At 42.4% G+C, this 21,159-nt stretch overlaps 1 protein-coding gene across 2 annotated transcripts in view; it reads right to left on the bottom strand.

Annotated features, from left to right (window-relative positions):
- The window catches only part of rngtt (RNA guanylyltransferase and 5'-phosphatase), a 522,369-nt gene that overhangs the window by 176,057 nt on the left and 325,153 nt on the right, over window positions 1-21,159 (bottom strand). For both annotated transcript variants that reach the window (XM_070885554.1, XM_070885552.1), the window contains exon 13: window positions 6,076-6,176. In XM_070885554.1, coding sequence (XP_070741655.1) covers window positions 6,076-6,176 — 101 coding nt within the window. The remainder of the gene's footprint in view (window positions 1-6,075; window positions 6,177-21,159) is intronic.

Raw genomic sequence — 21,159 nt, 5'->3', positions numbered from 1 at the left:
TTGGCCCATCGAATCTGTGCCGGCTCTCTGCAAGGGTGCCTCTGCTGGCCACACTCCCCTGCCCTTTCTTTATAGCCCTACAAAAATATTTCTTTCAGTTACTGGTCTAACTCCCCTTTGAAAGCTGTGACTCCGTCTGCCCCACCACCATTTCAGGCATTGCATTCCAGAGTCGAGCTTGAAAAAAGTTTTTTCTAATGGCGCCTTTGGTTCTTTAGCCAATCACCTTAAATCTGTGTCCTCTGGTTCTTGACCCTTCCGCCAAAGGGAACAGTTTCTCTCTGTCTACTCTGTCGTTGTTATGCGCAAATTGGCTGCTGCGTTTCTTACATTACAACAGTGACCCTGCATTTCAAAAAAATAAATCATTGGCTGTAAAGCTTTTTGAGGCCTCCTGAAGTCATGAAAGACGCTATATAGTCTTTCTTTTTTAAAAAAATTATACCACGCAGTTATTGTCTGGGATGCTTGTACCACCCGTGGTGCCAGAGCTCCACCCGCCTTGTGTCACTCGAAATTCCCTACGGCAGCTGTCGTTAGAAGCCCAAAACCGCCAGGAGTGTCATTTCATTATTCATTTGGAACAGGTTATACCGTGCAGTCTATTTCCCGATGTTCATTGTCTCCACCAGCAGTGCGCTCCCTGAATGGGGTAGAACGTAACTTGGTCGCCCGGCATAAAGTAGGACAGTTATAAGAACATAAGAAATAGGAGCAGGATTCGACCTTTCCAGCCTGCTCCGCCATTCAATAAGATCATGGCTGATCTGATCCTGGCCTCAACTCCCACTTCCCTGCCCGCTCCCCATAATCCTTGACTCCTTTATCATTCAAAAATCTGTCTATCTCCACCTTAAATATATTCTAAGACCCAGCCTCCACAGCTCCCTGGGCTAGAGAATTCCAAAGATTCATAACCCTCAGAGAAGAAATTCCTCCTAATTTCTGTCTTAAATGGGTGTCCCCTTATTCTGAAACTATGCCCCCTAGTTCTAGATTCCCCCACGAGGGGAAACATCCTCTCTGCATCTACCTTGTCAAACTAAATGATAAGCAATCAGTGATATGCAACAATGTACCATTAACAGTAAACTGTGGAGTTTAGAAACACCTTTTACGCTGCAGTAAAATTCTATATTTGTGTCGAGAGCAAAATTTACATTTTGTGTGTTTTAAGAAGGCTGCAGCAATTTGATTATATTGGAACAATCCAAGAGATCCCTAGGTTGAAGGAATCTAAGCAATTAATTCATTAAGGCCAGAAGTACATTCATCCCTCCATGTACTGTAATAATATAAAAAGATATGAAATGCATGAGAAATCAAAGTGGAGCCTTCCTTTTCCTGCAGATAGAATATGATTAATATTTAGACGTTCATTAGGGCTTATACATTTATGATGCGCACAAAATATATTACTCTATACCTGTCAGTAAAAATAAATTCTATTACTATATGCTGAATCACATGGTACAATTGAATAACAGAAGCTGCCATTCATCAATAAATGCCATGACAACCCCACTGGTTAAAAAATATTGATATTCATATATGAATAACACACTATCAAGTTCGTTTCAAGGTAGCAACATGTGTTACCATGTCCTAACTTGCACCAAGTCCCGATCACCTATCACCCCTGTGCTTGCTGACCTACATTGGCTCCCGGTTAAACAATGCCTTGATTTCAAAATTCTCATCCATGTTTATAAATCCCTCCATTGCCTCGCCCCTCCCTATCTCTGTAATCTCTTTCAGCTTCACAACCCCACGAGATGTCTGCGCTCCTCAAATTCTATCAGAGTGATTCGCGGGATGGCAGGACTGACATATGAAGAAAGACTGGATCTGACTAGGCTTATATTCACTGAAATTTAGAAGAATGAGAAGGGATCTCATAGAAACATATAAAATTCTGATGGGGTTGGACAGGTTAGATGCAGGAAGAATGTTCACGATGTTGGGGAAGTCCAGAACCAGGGTTCACAGTCTAAGGATAAGGGGTAAGCCATTTAGGACCAAGATGAGGAGAAACTTCTTCACTCAGAGAACTGTGAACCCATGGAATTCTCTACTACAGAAAGTTGTTGAGGCCAGTTGTTAGATATATTCAAAAGGGAGTTAGATGTGGCCCTTACGGCTAAAGGGATCAAGGGGTATGGAGAGAAAGCAGGAATGGGGTACTGAACTTGCATGATCAGCCATGATCATATTGAATGGTGGTGCAGGCTCAAAGGACCAAATGACCTACTCCTGCACCTATTTTCTATGTTTCTATCCTCTTGAGCATCTCTGATTTATAGCTGCTCAACCATTGGTGGCCGTGCCTTAAGCTGCTTGGGCCCCAAGCTCTGGAACTCCCTCCCTAAACCTCTCCGCCTCTCTAACTCTCTTTCCTCCTTCAAGCCGCTCCTTAAAACCTATCTCTTTGACCAAGCTTTCTGTCATCTGCTATAATTTCTTCTTATGTGGTTTGGTGTCAAATTTATGTTTTGTCTTATAACACTGCTGTGAAGCGGATTGGCATGTTTTACTATGTTAAAAGCGCTATATAAATAAAAGTTGTTGTTGCTTTGTAACACTGTAAACTGTGTTACCCTATACATCATCATCATCATCATCATAGGCGGTCCCTCAAATGAGGATGACTTGCTTCCACAGCCAATTTTCAAACTCTATACATGCCTTACTATTGGTGAGCGCATTGTATAGATGATATACTCACTCCTTTGTAACGAGATGATTTTTTTCTTTTTTGAGACAATGAAATCTATTGGTGCTTTAAAAACAAAGTCACATAATATACAAGGTTGTTTGTGATGCATCGTAGCAGCAAGTGCAGCCTCCTCCACATTTTAAAAAATACTCAAAGTTCCAGAGAAAAAATTGTTTTGACTGAAAATGTACAATTTATTTTCTTGTTAGTACAATTAATCTGCCGCCAATAATTTTTTACAACCTACCTTCTCAAACATTATTAGAGTATAACTGCCTAGTTATAGCTAAGATATATTTATAAATACAAGCTAATTTCATATTGTATTGCGCACATATAGACCAGAATCTTGCCCTGCGAGTGCAGGTTTGGAGGTGGGCCCGCTGTCAAACTAGCCACAACTGACAGCGGGTCGGGATTCCGCTCTTATCCCGCCTCCTTGTCCGTTTTCAAAGTGTCGGGTCTGGCTGAGGTTCACAGACCTGACACCAAGCCGGCCAATTAACATCATTAAGAGGTAGTTTAAAAGTATTTTAAAATAATTTTACCAGGTAGAGGTACTGACTATTTTTCCAAGGTTTTTTAGCAGCTTCCCGTCAGGCAAGTGTGTCGGGTTCTCAGTGACTCTCTTTGCTTTGACTAGTTGACAGCTGCACAAGTGGTATGAAAGCTACCATTTCACAGCTGTTCACTTTCCAATCTCAGAAGCTGAAGCCTTCAGGATTTGGAAGACATTTTTGAGCCGAATGTAGTTTGGAAGTTGTCTGCAGTGAATTCACTGTCAGCTCCTTGGAGCAACCGCTCTCACCATTTACAGATCGCTTCTGACATCTCAACTTCAGTTGCCATTTATTCCAGCAGCATTGGTGCCCTTGAAAAAAATTTCACCTTGGTCCTCAGTATTCCACCATGGTCAGCCCCAACATCAACATCACTAAACATACCAGCATCACCACCAAACTTCTCTGCAATCATCTGATGCTGTACAGGACACAGCATCAGCACCTGACCACATTGCTGCCCGGGATGCCAGGATGGCCAGATTTACTTCACTCGACGCTGTACACCCTGGCCGCCACATGATGCACCAGGTTGGCACCACCCCAACCCAGCACCAGAAAATATCCTTGCTATGCCCAAGCCATTCCTTTCACACTCATCAGTATTGCGGGAGATATCCTCATGTCTGTGCGGCTTTGCAGTAACGTTCGTGATCTATTGAGATCATTGTAATGTTTGTGCCACTGCAGCCGGGTCCTTATGATAACATCCCTGGTTGTGTCCTCCTGTGCAATGTGCAACCAGGCTGTGTTGGTGTCCTGGGACGGTCCCTTCCGCCCATGGGAAGGGAATAGAACCTCTCTGTGTGCCGTAATTCTCTCCATAAGCATATGGAGGGAGTCATGGGAGAGCCTGGCTGCACCTTTGTGCAGTGCTTGTCAGTGTTTGCAGCACCTCAATGCTACAGAACACTGACAGAACTGTCAAAATCAATGTGGCCATGCTCCTTTAAGGAATCCGGCTGATGATGAGTCATCAAATAACGTCATCAGACCCACTCCCTTCAATTGGCCAGGAACCTTGCAGGGCAGGCTTAACAAGCCCAATCAACGGAAGATTCTTCACACAGTGTGGGCTGGAGCCAGGAGCAGCTTCACAACCCACCACTGACCTTGCCACCGTTAGCGAGATCGCGACCATAGTTTGGGGTCTTCAGCACAGTTATGTTTGGCTATGAATCAGGCCTGTCCTTTTACTCTGTATGGAAGTGGTCAAAATAGGTGGAAGTCAATTAGAGGGTAATTGGAAGTTGGAAGATTCTCTAGATTGGCAGCATGCTTAGTTCCTCTCTTTGTTAATTCAACAATCTCTAAATATTGTTTCAAGGTCAGAAAAGAATGGTAGAAAATAGATTTCTTTTTCTTTTTAAAAAGAATGTTCAATTAGAAATGTAGCTTCAAATGTAACAGTAATAGTGATATTCCTAACCAAATCAGTACTGAAGTGTCAAAAATAAGTCAGTCTTATACAAAATGGATAACTGTAAAACGACTGTCAAACTTAAACATATAACAGAGAATTGAAGTTCAGGGAATAGTATCTTTAATATAAAACTACTTCATTTAGAAGGATGATACCAGAATGGAGAGGTTACATCCATCAGAAAAGATTAAACAAGCTGGGGCTCTTTCTCTAGAAAAGAGAAAGCTGAAGGGTGACCTGATAGAGGTCTAAGATTATGAATGGGTTTGGTAGTGTAGATGTAGAGAAGATGTTTTCACTTGTGTGATAGACCAAAGCTAAGGGCCATAAATGTAATAGTCATTAATAGGGAATTCAGGAGAAATACCTTTACCCAGAGTGGTTAGAATGTGGAACTCACTACCACAAGGAGTACTGAAGGCGAATAGCCTAGAAGCATTTAAGGGGAAGCTGGATAAACAAGAGGGGGAAAAGAATAGAAGAATGTGATTATAGGGTTAGATGAAGAAGTGTGGGAGGAGGCTTGTGTGGAACATAAACACCAGCATAGACCAGTTGGGCCGAATGGGCTGTTTCTGTTCTGTACATTCTATGTAATAATTTGTTGCTTTTATTAAAAAAACATATGATTATTTGGAATGTGATGGATGCTCTTAAACTTTTATATAAATCGATCTGATGTGGCATTCTCGCAGTATATCAGAGGATACAGTGGTACAGAATACAGTGCAGCTACAATGCTACCTAGTTGCTGCAGCCCGTTACCAGGACTTGTTTACATACAGTTTACATTGTAGCTGATTGCATAGGCATTTCCAATTGCTAAATATTGGCATTAAAAGCGAGACCAAAAATCTTAACAGGAAATGTGCATACAAGACTTTTAATATAATCTAAATTGGGAATTTAATAGAAATACTGCAACTAAATAAGGTTTCTGACATTTTAAAGATTGTGCAATTTACATGATCAGCAAAGGACTGAAATTGGGCATGAGGAAATTACACTGAAGGGTGAGAATGTCAAATTTTTCATTTTAACAGTGAACCTAAATAGAATGAATGAGAAGCCGGAAGGTCTGTATCTTTGCTGCAGCTCCATTCAACATATATTTTTGCACCTATAACAATTTAATTCATTTGAAAATAATTAAATAGTCTCAGCCTTTCACATTATAGAAACAAATGCTTTTTTCCTCCCCATTGTGCAATCGCCCCAAACACAGTATTTGCAAACTATATGCTTGATGAGTATCATGAAAAAAATGGATTCGAACAAAGCAGTTTGCCCACAGGTTTACAAAACATTTCATGTCATGCTTTCAGAAAAAAATCAGGTCAAAGTTATTGAAATAAATCTTTGTAGAGATTGCTCACCCTTCTCCTCCTACTTTTGTTATTTTCAGACGAAAGTCAACAGAATTATGGCTTGGAGGTTTCCACTTCAGTATATCATCACATCGACCAGGCTTGTACTTCTATATAAAGTTTAAAAAAATGCATTTTGCTGCATTTATTCCTTTCTACTACATTGATCAAGCAAACACAGAACAGTTAAAACATTTAATAATTTAACAGGCATCATTTACAAAGAAAATACTCGTGTACCAAATGCAAAAAATTATAGTTAAGAGCAGTAAAATAGTTGATTCATTTCTAAGACCACAAACTATGCATCATGACATACTACTAAATATAAAAAAAGAGTTAACGTTTCAGGTCAATGACCTTTCGTCAGAACGGACTTCTATCTTAGCTCAATCTTTTACGTGGGAGTTTAACAAATGCTCATGGATATTACCACCGCTACCCTGGGCCTATTACAAATTTCCACCTAACGATCCCACAGAACAGCGGTAAGAAGGGCAGATAGGAGTGAAACGGGCCAGGATATCGGGCCCTGTCTTCAACCAGCAATTATATGCAACGAGCAGGGTAAATATAGTCAGCAGCTGTCCTACTGGGAACGGGAAATTCAGATCAGGTCAAGGAGGTGTTGGTCGGCCTCAATATTCCCTGTGTTTCTGCCGCGATCAGCACAGGGCAGGATAGCACAGGAAAATCAGCCCTTATTCGACAAAGGCATGGGATTGCAGACATTGTAAAGAGAGTTTCTTTGTAGTAAGAAGACTCACATGTATCTAATGCCTTATCACATCTCTCAAAGTGAATTATAAATGAATTTCTTTTGAAGTGCAATGGATGCAAGCACACATTTTGCAGACACCACAAATCCACAAACAATGAGGCTGATGATCAGTTAACCTATTCTTGCTGCTGCTCGTTGAAGAGGAATATTGGCCAGTACATTAGTAAATATCCTTTTCACACTGCATTCTCCAATAGCAATAGAAAACTTCACGATAATGAAAGTTGGACTTTTTTATACTTGCACTATTAAAGATCAATGCTTATTATTAGATGATGGGATGTATCAGAGGAAAGTATAGAGACTTCAAAGTAACTCTCATAATCAATGAAAACAAATTAGGCTACAAGGTATTCCATATGATTGGACAATTTTTACTTTTAATATGCTGCAGATTTTACAGTTACTAATTTTAATGGTTTTATAAACAGCCTATAGGGATACCAATGAACATAACTGAACAAAATACGGTAAGTGTTTTCCAAACCAAATTTAAGATTTTGTTTAAAGTTACAACTGAGTTAATAAAATACTGCTTGCAATATGAGATAAAGCAGTGAACTGGCAATAAAAATGTTCAATGACTGAATTTTAAATGTTTATAAATCTTAACTAGAATACTGCCTTGTAAATTAAATCATTAAGAAAACATGATGCAATATTATACCATAATACACTTTGAGCAAATACTCATAATTTGCAATTCTCGTAACAAATCTGTGATTTAAGAAAATATTTGACGTGTGCTTTATCCTGCAATGATTTGTCGCTTATTGCATCAGGAAATTTTTCATTTACATATAAATACATCAACTATATTAAGCTGGGAAATTATGATTTTGTAATAGAACTGCAGATGAGATTGTTACCCAGTTTAGTTATAACAATGTCTGAATGAATGTCTCTAGTCCTAGGGCAGAATTTAAAACGAATAAAATAAAAATGCTTAATTGAGTTCATTAATAAAATATACTTGTTCATTTCCCATGGCACTGCTCATGGAGAAACCCAAAATGGCCCCTCCTGGCAACTGTCGCACTATTGCCGATATTAACTCTTTGGTCCCTTTTAGTTTGACTTCCAATCGTTCTCTTTGTCTGTGATAAGAGGAGGAAAGGGAGGAACTGGAAAGGAAGGGAGGGAGAAGAGGAATGAGAGAGGGGTGGTAAGAAGAAGAGTTGTATGGGGAAGGGAAGGGAAGGCAGAGAATGAGGAGAAAGCGAGAAGGAAGAGTAAGCAGAAATTGTGTGTGAGGAGGAAAGAGTTGCGAGTGGGCAGAGAAAGAAATTGGAAGGAGAATAGTGAAGGAAGTGAGAGAAATCGAGAGAAAGAATGAGAGAGAAAAAGCAGGAAAAAAGTCTGGTCCATCATCCTTCTCAAGTGCCTACTGCTGACTAATTTGCACATCAGCAGCAAAGGAGTCTTCAGCCCACTTATTAACTATCCAGCTGGAGGACTGGCACTGGGCAAATCTGAGTTTACATGGAGGGAGAAATAAATAGGAAAAATACAAAAATAGCAACTTAAAACAAATAAATAAAGCTTTTGCAGATGTAAAAGTAAACGTAAAGAATAGGTATAAATCATAAATGATAATTTCTTTGTCAGTTAAGAACTGAAGGTCACAAGAATACAGACTGAACACATACAGATACAAATGAGAAGCAATACTGAAAAGGCTGTAGATTTTACATGGATAAACATAATACATTTTAGAAAGTAATTAAATTAATCCACGTCTATCTTAAAACAGTATTACATAATTCTGTGCCTCCTTCAAAAAATGTAGCACTTCCATAGAACTGTCTGTATGGTTTAATATACAATTTAATCTTGTTTTGTAATGGGATCCATTACAGTATTGTATTCACTGCAAGCAGTTTAGATTGGTACAACTTAAAAAAAAAATTAATTGAATATTCACAGTATATATTTTACAATAAAACACTCAAGTGTTCGGAATCATCCGCAACAACTAAAATACCTTTGATGCAGCTGCGCAACAGGAACCATCTTTATCAAGATGAACAGATCTGCAGTTGTGTTGTTCATAGGTGGGGAGCAGAGCAGTTAGGCAAAGTAGAAGATGGAGCAGGGATGGCATGGAACAAGAGTTTCAAGTTATAGCAAGGATGAGGGATGCAGAGGTGCCCTATATCTGGCAACGAGGATTAACAAAGTACAGGCTAGCAAATCCTACAAAACCAAGAAAGGCTGACAAATCGCTTCAAAAAAGCTGACAACTCAAAAACCAATGACGAAGGCCACTCTTTCAAAGTGAATGAATGAGCTAAATTCCTTTTCGTTAGTTTGGATTTCAAGACTTTTCTTTGTGTTTTAACTCTCCCTTGCCAAAACTGCTCATTGCTCCAGGATCATCCCCAACTTCTTTTCTCCAATACCAGCTGTCTTCTGAAACCCCATCTCTCCTGCATCCACCACCATCATCTCTAACAAGTGTGAGGAGTTCATGGAATTCTTTGTCAGCAAGATTGGTATCATCCATTGAGCTGCATTTGCTGCCTCCCCACCAAACCAAACCAAATTCCACTCCCCCCACCCACCGCTCCGCCCCACTTGTCTCGAATTTCACTCCTACTTCCCCCTCTTGCCCTCTCTGAGCTTATCGTGACCATGACTACATCCTGCTCCCTTGATATCATTCCCACTTAACTGCAGGGGGAAAAAAATGGGTATTCAATGACAAAATCTCCAAACCAATCTTCTTGAAATGAGCCAGGCTCATTTGGAAAGTATGCACTCCATTTTCTTCAACCTCTCTGATAACTAGCTTTGTTTCCCTTGGTCTATCTACGAGTTGCCATTTGCCATTACTAAATTACGTGCCAGTAGATCTGCCAATAGGAGGTTAGAAGGTTATAAAAGATCCAAGATGAGCCTGCCTTCATGCATCAAGTCAGCCAACTACACAAAGGAAAGGCCGCCTGGAGAACTTGCTGCTGCACAAGGCCGTAACACCATTGTTCTTATGGAACAGAAGTTGTATTTAGAAATTTGTTATTGCATTATCTGTTTTATTCCCCAAAAGTTGGAAAAATAAGCTGTAAGTATGAGATCTTTTGCTCTCTCGGCGAGAACTTTACAAGGATCTCAGCTTTTTTTCCTAAGTGTTTGAATTCCCCACCCATAAACTTAATTTGATGTTCCCCATTCTTAAATTGATTTTTTTAAGTTGCACGTGTCAACAGCTAACATTGGCCCTTTCCCTCACATATTGTTAGAAACTAAAGATGCTTAAACATTATTATGGTTATGTGATTAAAACTGTGACGCGAAGAATGCTGTGTTATGCTCCAATTGCAGCCGAAAAGTCTCCTCGGACCAAATAGATGCTTAGAAGTGCTAATGTTTTGGTTTCCTATGGAGGATATAGTACTATACCAGGCGGGCCTGGGACATCGTGGCTCCCCAACATGCGAGAGAACAGCTCTGCAGGTCGGGCTATAAAAGAGCTGGAGCGGCATACCACTTCAACCTCCAGCGCGAGTTGCAAGTTGCTCCAAGGATTTTGAGATGGGCGACTGGGTGATATCATCAAAACCCTGGTCGCCGTTTTGGAGCGTGGGCAGGAGCATTGGCAGGGCCCAGGTACAGAGGAGTGGGAAGGTCGGGGTGGAGGAGTGGCGAGTGTTTGTGGCAGAAGTGCGACAGATGAGGGTACGGAGCCCAGAAGAGCTGAGGGCCCCGGGGCAGCATGGGCCAGCCCACACTGCGATATGTGTGCGCGCTAGGTCCGTGTAGCAAAGCAGGTCTCCAGTCGTCTTGGTTAACCCTTGCCACTGGACCAAGACCTAGCTCTGTCAAGCTCGTGTGGTGGCTAGTGTGCAACGGTCACCACTCGTTAAAAAAATCCACGCACAGGCATCTTCCTCCCCCTCAATTGGAGTTCAGGATGGAAACATCGGGTTCTTCATCGAAACACCTGCGAACTTGTGGAAGCAAGTCATCCTCGTTCGAGGGACCGCCTATGATGAGTACTATTCATTATATACACTGTTGCTAAGCAATTATCTGTTGTTTTTAAGTTAAGACTTGAACCTTGTTTATATATATTATGTATAATGCTAAGGTAAGATTTGAAGTTAGCTTAACAGAACTGCTTCCGAAGATAATGGAAGGAAGTTGGTAGGAGTAAACGCAAGGCAGTTTGCTAAGTCGTAAAGAAGATAACAACTGGTTGGAGTGAGAAAGCTCTGCTTTGGGCCTCATAGTTCAAAGGGTAGAGAACTAGGCCTTGTACTGATTGTACCCGAGAGAATAGCCATTTTAAAAACCCGCGGGAATGATTTCCTCCAGTCGCTTTGTGCAATTTCATCATAAACTAATGGGGCATGAATTCCTGTTTGGTAAATTATAAATATGGATTTTTTTCAATATATATAGCTACACGCAGTCTCAGAATTTGCTGGCAAAATAATGGCGTGTTAATGGCACACGCCGTTATTAGTGTGTAAATAAATTCAGCAATTTGTGACAAGAAAGAAATAGACCATGAGTTGTGAATCACCACAAATTACTGGATGATTTACGCTGCTTCGCCGTTAGCCTTGCAAAAACAGGAGCTCACCGTCAACCTCCCCATGAGAGTTAAGAAATTGCTGCATTTGCACTGTAAAAATGAATTAAACTCACCGTAGAAATTTAGGGCTGCTTTAATGGCATAAGGACCCTGGCAATTCATGTTTCCAAAATGGCCTTCCACTTTGAATCCAGTTAGCAATTGAAAAAAATAATTGTTCTGCACATGCCACATAAGCACGCAAGCAGGATACAAGTTAAACTGTTTTATTCAACTGATTAAACTGATTTGTTAAATTGATTTATTGTGATGGATTCTGGCCGAGAGTAAAGTCGATGCTAAATTCATTTCAGCTTGTCAGGATTTAGAGTCCACCCCCCTCCCCCAAAAGTATATGGACCCACTAATTTGTAATTAACCAACAATCACCATGTTCATTCCACAAGTAACATCATGCTTTGAATTGTTATAAAATATATGGCTCTCGCAAGTAGGCAGCAGCTGACTTCGGTTCCTGAATTTCATGAATTAAAAAAACAAAAATAATCTGAACCCAGGGCAGGAGACTGTCTTATTCATATGTTTACGTGTCATGTTCCATAGGCAAAAAAACTTTGAACTACACATTTTCCAACATGGAATTCGGTGATAAACTTCATTTAAATAATCAGATGTCCAAGCTGCCACTTCAAATCTTTGCTAACTATTCGAATCCTTAAATTTCATTGGTTAAGGAGGTAGACTATTGGTCTCTCATTCACCAAAGTCCCAGATGTCCCACTGACCTTGGAGCGCCCTTATCAACTCGCATTTCCAGCAATTTGCGGCGCAAAATTAATTGAAGCTGAAGGGTCAAGAAAAAAATCCAATTCACAGCACTCACCGCGTGATGCCCTGCTCCAGCAAATTCTGGGCTATAGTAACTGGCAGAAATGATCACCCCTTTCTGAAGAATATTTGAAGGCCCACTTACTGTGATGATTTAATTATTTCTTTAAATTTAATCATGAATAAAGCAATACTCCCAGTGAATGTCTGTAATGGTGTTTAACACTTTGTACTGTTAAATGATTTTAGAATGTCTGATTTTAGAGTAGGTTGCAATATAGGAATTGTATAATATGATAACTTTACTATATGGCCAAAGCTGGCTAGCAAAGACATTGTAAACACACTGTCTCTTTTCATCAAAGATGTAGAGATTGTATTGTAGTTTTTTTTACATAAAATCTTTAACATCCTCTGGTAGTTTACAAGCTCTGTAAGTTAGTTCAATCAAGCTTCATGTGAGGCAGCCACTATCCTGTTGTTGAATAGAGTATGAATGCATCTATCATCTGATATAGTAAAGATGACGTGATAGATTTGATCAGGTTTGGAAAATGTATACAGTATATTGTAAAAGGCCAAATTCTGCAAGTATTACTGAAGGCCATAGTAGTGATTATAAACATTTTAAGACTTGGTGAGGAGAGAAAAATATTTTACAATTTTCAGTTTTATTTTATAATTCTTAAAAATTGTTTGGTAGGACTGATTGAAAGGCTCGTGGATTGTTTAATCGTATCAATTGTAAGGGTTTCAGAGATGCTCCAGCCCAATTAAAAAGAGTCAAAGAAAGAGTAAATCCCTTTTTGATGTGGGTAGCAGCTGGAAGAGATGGGTGGGGGGCACAAAATGAGTTTTGCCCCCTACAGTTGGGGTTTGAGGAAGAATATTATGATTCAACAAAAATCAACTTTTGGTCACTAAATTAGTGCTGTCCAGTATGTTAAGCCACTAGCCACATGTGGCTAATTGGAAACTCAGATGTGGCTAATTGCATTTCTAATTGGTAAATAAAAAGAGAGTAATAGACACCATTGCTGGGCATATAATCTCATGACTCATATTCACACGGCATATGCAAAATATTTTGTTAAACTGGTAAGACAAAATGCACGAGTGTGCGAATGTTTTTTGATCATTGAGTGCTTTACTTCCTTGGTTACTTAATGGTGGTAGATGTTTGTTACGTAAATATACATGTGTGAAGCACATTTACCTGTGTGAGTGTATGAAATGCATTTAACTACTAAAATTAGTGCATGTGGCTAAAACGGTGTCACTTGTAGCCACACTTGTGGTTAGTCAGCAATTTCTATTGTCAACACTGCACTAAATAATACAACACATTCAATACATGGGACACCCTACCATATTTGAATTGAAAAATGATCTATGCACTCCCATTAAGCCTTGAAATCCTATTTGTGAAATAGAAATAAAATTGTTGAGTAGCTATTGTCTTATTTCTTTTGGAAATGGTTTCAACAGTTTGTAATTAAAATTGTTCTAATAATTTGTTACACAATCCTGTTTAAAAATGTCAGCATTGTAAAAGTTAGACAATCCTTCTGTGCAGAGGATCTTCCATCATTAGTCATTCTGATTATCCATGGGGATTTCAGCAGGTTGAAGACTTACACAGCTTCTTTTGTTATTTCTATTTTTTTTTGGTGAATGAAATCAAAACATATTCCTTTTGATTTTTGTATTGTATTTGTTTTCATTCCTGTGCTTAGAATATTGCTGTACCATACATGGAAGATCACAATTTTATCCAGGAAGGCCACTGGAGGAGCTGCAAACTGCCATTGAAATTCTTTCACTCCTAAATTATATCACTTTCTTTAGTCTGCTAGAATCATACTTGTGTTGTTGGGAGAATACTAAGGCAAGTTGTTTCCTGCCCTCGGGCAATGTTCCTTTACTTTGTACTATCATGACTTAAGCACTGCATTATTATTTACCTGCAAAATTATTTGCCTGAAATTCACAATGTCGGCATCGTCAATTTCAGTATTCTGTATCTATTCAAACAGCACAAATTAACATTAGTTTTACATACTGCTTCCTGCCTCTGGAACTTTCTGCCATCACTGTTGATGTATAGAGTGTTACCTTCATCATCATAGGCAGTCCCTTGGAATCGAGGAGGACTTGCTTCCACTCTTAACATGAGTTCTTAGGTGGCTGTATAGTCCAATACGAGAACCACAGTCTCTATCACAGGTGGGACAATGAGTGGTTGAAGGAAAGGGTGGGCGGGGAGTCTGGTTTGCTGCACACTCCTTCTGCTGCCTGCGCTTGATTTCTGCTCTTGGCGACAAACATAGAAACATAGAAAATAGGTGCGCGAGTAGGTCATTCAGCCCTTCTAGCCTGCACCGCCATTCAATGAGTTCATGGCTGAACATGCACTTCAGTACCCACTTCCTGCTTTCTCGCCATACCCCTTGATCCCCCGAGTAGTAAGGACTTCATCTAACTCCCTTTTGAATATATTTGGTGAATTGGCCTCAACTACTTTCCGTGGTAGAGAATTTCACAGGTTCACCACTCTCTGGGTGAAGAAGTTTCTCCTCATCTCGGTCCTAAATGGCTTACCCCTTATCTTTAGACTGTGAGCCCTGGTTCTGGACTTCCCCAACATTGGGAACATTCTTCCTGCATCTAACCTATCTAAACCCGTCAGAATTTTAAACGTTTCTATGAGATCCCCTCTCATTCTTCTGAACTCCAGTGAATACAAGTCCAGTTGATCCAGTCTTTCTTGATATGTCAGTCCCACCATCCCGGGAATGAGTCTGGTGAATCTTCGCTGCACTCCCTCATAGCAAGAACGTCCTTCCCCTCAAGTTAGGAGACCAAAACTGTACACAATACTCCAGGTGTGGCCTCACCAAGGCCCTGTACAACTGTAGCAACATCTCCCTGCCCCTGTACTCAAATCCCCTCGTTATGAAGGCCAACATGCCATTTGCTTTCTTAACCGCCTGCTGTACCTGCATGCCAACCTTCAATGATTGATGTACCACGACACCCAGGTCTCGTTGCACCCCCCCTTTTCCTAATCTGTCACCATTCAGATAATAGTCTGTCTCTGTTTTTACCACCAAAGTGGATAACCTCACAGTTATCCACATTATACTTCATCTGCCATGCATTTGCCCACTCACCTAACCTATCCAAGTCACTCTGCAGCCTCATAGCATCCTCCTCGCAGCTCACGCTGCCATCCAACTTAGTGTCATCCGCAAATTTGGAGATACTACATTTAATCCCCTCGTCTAAATCATTAATGTACAATGTAAACAGCTGGGGCCCCAGCACAGAACCTTGCGGTACCCCACTAGTCACTACCTGCCATTCTGAAAAGTACCCATTTACTCCTACTCTTTGCTTCCTGTCTGACAACCAGTTCTCAATCCACGTCAGCACACTACCCTCAATCCCATGTGCTTTAACTTTGCACATTAATCTCTTGTGTGGGACCTTGTCGAAAGCCTTCTGAAAGTCCAAATATACCACATCAACTGGTTCTCCCTTGTCCACTTTATTGGAAACATCCTCAAAAAATTCCAGAAGGTTTGTCAAGCATGATTTCCCTTTCACAAATCCATGCTGACTTGGACCTATCATGTCACCATTTTCCAAATGCACTGCTGTGACATCCTTAATAATTGATTCCATCATTTTACCCACTACTGAGGTCAGGCTGACCGGTCTATAATTCCCTGTTTTCTCTCTCCCTCCTTTTTTAAAAAGTGGGGTTACATTGGCTACCCTCCACTCCATAGGAACTGATCCAGACTCAATGGAATGTTGGAAAATGACTGTCAATGCATCCACTATTTCCAAGGCCACCTCCTTAAGTACTCTGGGATGCAGTCCATCAGGCCCTGGGGATTTATCGGCCTTCAATCCCATCAATTTCCCCAACACAATTTCCCGACTAATAAAGATTTCCCTCAGTTCCTCCTCCTTACTAGACCCTCTGACCCCTTTTATATCTGGAAGGTTGTTGGTGTCCTCCTTCGTGAATACCGAACCAAAGTACTTGTTCAATTGGTCTGCCATTTCTTTGTTCCCAGTTATGACTTCCCCTGATTCTGACTGCAGGGGACCTACGTTTGTCTTTACTAACCTTTTTCTCTTTACATATCTATAGAAACTTTTGCAATCCGCCTTAATGTTCCCTGCAAGCTTCTTCTCGTACTCCATTTTCCCTGCCCTTTGTCCTCCTCTGCTGAGTTCTAAATTTCTCCCAGTCCCCGGGTTCACTGCTATTTCTGGCCAATTTGTATGCCACTTCCTTGGCTTTAATACTATCCCTGATTTCCCTTGATAGCCACAGTTGAGCCACCTTCCCTTTTTTATTTTTACGCCAGACAGGAATGTACAATTGTTGTAGTTCATCCATGTGGTCTCTAAATGTCTGCCATTGCCCATCCACAGTCAACCCCTTAAGTATCATTCGCCAATCTATCCTAGCCAATTCACGCCTCATAGCTTCAAAGTTACCCTTCTTTAAGTTCTGGACCATGGTCTCTGAATTAACTGTTTCATTCTCCATCCTAATGCAGAATTCTGCCATATTATGGTCACTCTTCCCCAAGGGGCCTCGCACAATGAGATTGCTAATTAATCCTCTCTCATTACACAACACCCAGTCTAAGATGGCCTCCCCCCGAGTTGGTTCCTCGACATATTGGTCTAGAAAACCATCCTCCTCCACCGTATTGCTTCCAGTTTGGCTCGCCCAATCTATGTGCATATTAAAGTCACCCATTATAACTGCTGCACCTTTATTGCATGCACCCCTAATTTCCTGTTTGATACCCTCCCCAACATCACTACTACTGTTTGGAGGTCTGTACACAACTCCCACTAACGTTTTTTGCCCTTTGGTGTTCTGCAGCTCTACCCATATAGATTCCACATCATCCAAGCTAATGTCCTTCCTAACTATTGCATTAATCTCCTCTTTAACCAGCGATGCTACCCCACCTCCTTTTCCTTTTATTCTATCCTTCCTGAATGTTGAATACCCCTGGATGTTGAGTTCCCAGCCCTTATCATCCTGGAGCCACGTCTCCGTAATCCCAATCATATCATATTTGTTAACATCTATTTGCACAGTTAATTCATCCACCTTATTGCGGATACTCCTTGCATTAAGACACAAAGCCTTCAGACTTGTTTTTTTAACACCCTTTGTTCTTTTAGAATTTTGCTGTCCAGTGGCCCTTTTTGTTCTTTGCCTTGGGTTTCTCTGCCCTCCACTTTTACTCATCTCCTTTCTGTCTTTTGCTTTTGCCTCCCTCTGTCTCCTGCATTGGTTCCCATCCCCCTGCCATATTAGTTTAACTCCTCCCCAACAGCACTAGCAAACACTCCCCCTAGGACATTGGTTCCGGTCCTGCCCAGGTGCAGACTGTCCGGTTTGTACTGGTCCCACCTCCCCCAGAACCGGTTCCAATGCCCCAGGAATTTGAATCCCTCCCTGCTGCACCACTGCTCAAGCCACGTATTCATCTGCGCTATCCTGCGATTCCTACTCTGACTATCACGTGGCACTGGTAGCAATCCCGAGATCACTACTTTTGAGGTCCTACTTTTTAATTTAGCTCCTAGCTTCTTAAATTCGTTTCGTAGGACCTCATCCTTTTTTTTTACCTATGTCATTGGTACCAATGTGCACCACGACAACTGGCTGTTCTCCCTCCCTTTTCAGAATGTCCTGCACCCGCTCCGAGACATCCTGACCCTTGCACCAGGGAGGCAACATACCATCCTGGAGTCTCAGTTGCGGCCGCAGAAACGCCTATCTATTCCCCTCACCATTGAATCCCCTATCACTATCGCTCTCCCACTCTTTTTCTTGCCCTTCTGTGCAACAGAGCCAGCCACGGTGCCATGAACTTGGCTGCTGCTGCCCTCCCCTGATGAGTCATCCCCCCCAACAGTACTCAAAGCGGTGTATCTGTTTTGCAGGGGGATGACCACAGGGGACCCCTGCACTACCTTCCTTGCACTACTCTTCCTGCTGGTCTTCCATTCCCTATCTGGCTGTGGACCCTTCTTCTGCGGTAAGACCAACTCGCTACATGTGCTATTCACGTCATTCTCAGCATCGTGGATGCTCCAGAGTGAATCCACCCTCAGCTCCAACTCCGCAACGCGGACCGTCAGGAGCTCGAGGCAGATACACTTCCCGCACACGTAGTCGTCAGGGACACCGGAAGTGTCCCCGAGTTCCCACATGGTACAGGAGGAGCATAACACCCGACCGAGCTCTCCTGCCATGACTTAACCCTTAGATACACTTAAATTGGCAACAACAATGTTAAAAGTTACTGACTAATATAAAAATAAAAAGAAAAACTACTCACCAATCACCAGCCAATCACTTACCCCCTAGGCTGTGACGTCACCTTTCTGTTTCTTTCTTCTACTTTTTTGCCTTCTCTCCCCGCTGCAGCTGCACAGGTACGCCTCACCAACGAACTCCCGACGCCTCTCGCGGCCTTTTATAGGCCTCCGACCCCGGACTCACGCCTCACCAACGAACTCCCGACGCCTCTCGCGGCCTTTTATAGGCCTCCGACCCCGGACTCACGCCTCACCAATGAACTCCCGACGCCTCTCGCGGCCTTTTATAGGCCTCCGACCCCGGACTCACGCCTCACCAACGACAAGACTCGAGGAGCTCAGTGCCCTCGCGGATGCACTTCCTCCACTTTGGGCGATCTTTGGCCAGGGACTCCCAGGTGTCAGTGGGGATGTCACACTTTATCAGGGAGGCTTTGAGGGTGTCCTTGTAACGTTTCCGCTGCCCACCTTTGGCTCCTTTGCAGTGGATGAGTTCCGAGTAGAGCGCTTGCTTTGGGAGTCTCGTGTCTGGCATGCGAACTATGTGTTGCCTGCCCAGCGGAGCTGGTCAAGTGTGGTCAGTGCTTCAATGCTGGGGATGTTGGCTTGGATGAGGAAACTAGTATTGGTGCGTCTGTCCTCCCAAGGGATTTGTAGGATCTTGCAGAGACATCGTTGGTGGTATTTCTCCAGCGACTTGAGGTGTCTATTGTACATGGTCCACGTCTCTGAGCCATACAGGAGGGTGGCCCTGGTGACAGTTTTGAGGGCCTGGTCTTCAAACACTCTTTTGCTCAGGCGGCCGAAGGCTGCACTGGCGCACTGGAGGCGGTGTTGGGTCTCGTCGTCAATGCCTGCTCTTGTTTATAGGAGGCTCCCGAGATAAGGGAAGTGGTCCACGTTGTCCAGGGCCGCGCCGTGGATCTTGATGTCTGGGGGGCAGTGCTATGTGGCGAGGACAGGCTGGTGGAGGACCTTTGTCTTACTGATGTTTAGAGTAAGGCCTATGCTTTCGTACGCCTCAGTAAATACGTCGACTATGTCCTGGAGTTCCGCCTGTGTGTGTGCACCGACGCAGGCGTCGTCCGCGTACTGTAGCTCGACGACAGAGGTTGGGGTGGTCTTGGACCTGGCCTGGAGACGGCGAAGGTTGAACAGTTTCCCATTGGTTCTGTAGTTTAGTTCCACTCCAGCGGAGAGCTTGTCAACTGTGAGGTGGAGCATGGCAGCGAGGAAGATTGAGAAGAGGGTTGGGGCGATGACGCAGCCCTGTTTGACCCCGGTCTGGATGTGGATTGGGTCAGTGATGGATCCGTTGGTAAGGTGACAGATTAGGAAAAGGGGAGGTGCAACAAGACCTGGGTGTCATGGTACATCAGTCATTGAAGGTTGGCATGCAGGTACAGCAGGCGGTTAAGAAAGCAAATGGCATGTTGGCCTTCATAGCGAGGGGATTTGAGTACAGGGGCAGGGAGGTGTTACTACAGTTGTACAGGGCCTTGGTGAGGCCACACCTGGAGTATTGTGTACAGTTTTGGTCTCCTAACTTGAGGAAGGACATTCTTGCTATTGAGGGAGTGCAGCAAAGGTTCACCAGACTTATTCCCAGGATGGCGGGACTGACTTATCAAGAGAGACTGGATCAACTGGGCTTGTATTCACTGGAGTTCAGAAGAATGAGAGGGGATCTCATAGAAACGTTTAAAATTCTGATGGGTTTAGACAGGTTTGATGCAGGAAGAATGTTCCCTATGTTGGGGAAGTCCAGAACCAGGGGTCACAGTCTAAGGATAAGGGGTAAGCCATTTAGGACCGAGATGAGGAGAAACTTCTTCACTCAGAGAGTGATGAACCTGTGGAATTCTCTGCCACAGAACGTTGTTGAGGCCAATTCACTAAATATATTCAAAAAGGAGTTAGATGAGGTCCTTACTACTAGGGGGATCAAGGGGTCTGGCGAGAAAGCAGGAATGGGGTACTGAAGTTGCATGTTCAGCCATGATCTCATTGAATGGCGGTGCAGGCTCGAAGGGCCGAATGCCCTACTCGTGCACCTACTTTCTATGTTTCTATGTTTTAATAGGGACAAAAGAGAGATGAAACAAATTCCACAGGAATTTCGGGAAAGTATAAACAAAAGGACACATGGCCAAAATCTTGAGACATCTTTAAGGTGAGCTTTGACACAAGAATCGAGACAAAGAACTCGATACAGCATTGCATAGCAAGTTTTTAGGGAAACCTCTATAGGTCAAAAGGTCTGGTCAATATCTCGGTTCAGGCCCACCCTTAAAAATAGATTAGAAGTGACCTCCCGAAAGCTTGTATTCACAGACGGGAGAAAGAAAGAAGGAGGCTCTAGACGAAAGGAAGAAAATTGCTCATTTGTGTCAATCGTCTGTCCGATCTGATCCGTATCAATTACTTGCCACGGTTGTATGTTTTTGCTGTACAACCAATGTGTTATATTTTGTCTTAAACTCTGATTAAACACAATATACCCACCATATTGGTTTGCACTCGAACCTGATTAAGAGATAGCCGTAACCGTAACAATTTCGAATAATATTGGGAG

Source organism: Pristiophorus japonicus, chromosome 7 (assembly GCF_044704955.1).
Source record: "Pristiophorus japonicus isolate sPriJap1 chromosome 7, sPriJap1.hap1, whole genome shotgun sequence".
Classification (NCBI taxonomy): domain Eukaryota; kingdom Metazoa; phylum Chordata; class Chondrichthyes; family Pristiophoridae; genus Pristiophorus; species Pristiophorus japonicus.
This window is presented reverse-complemented; position numbering and strand designations above follow the sequence as displayed.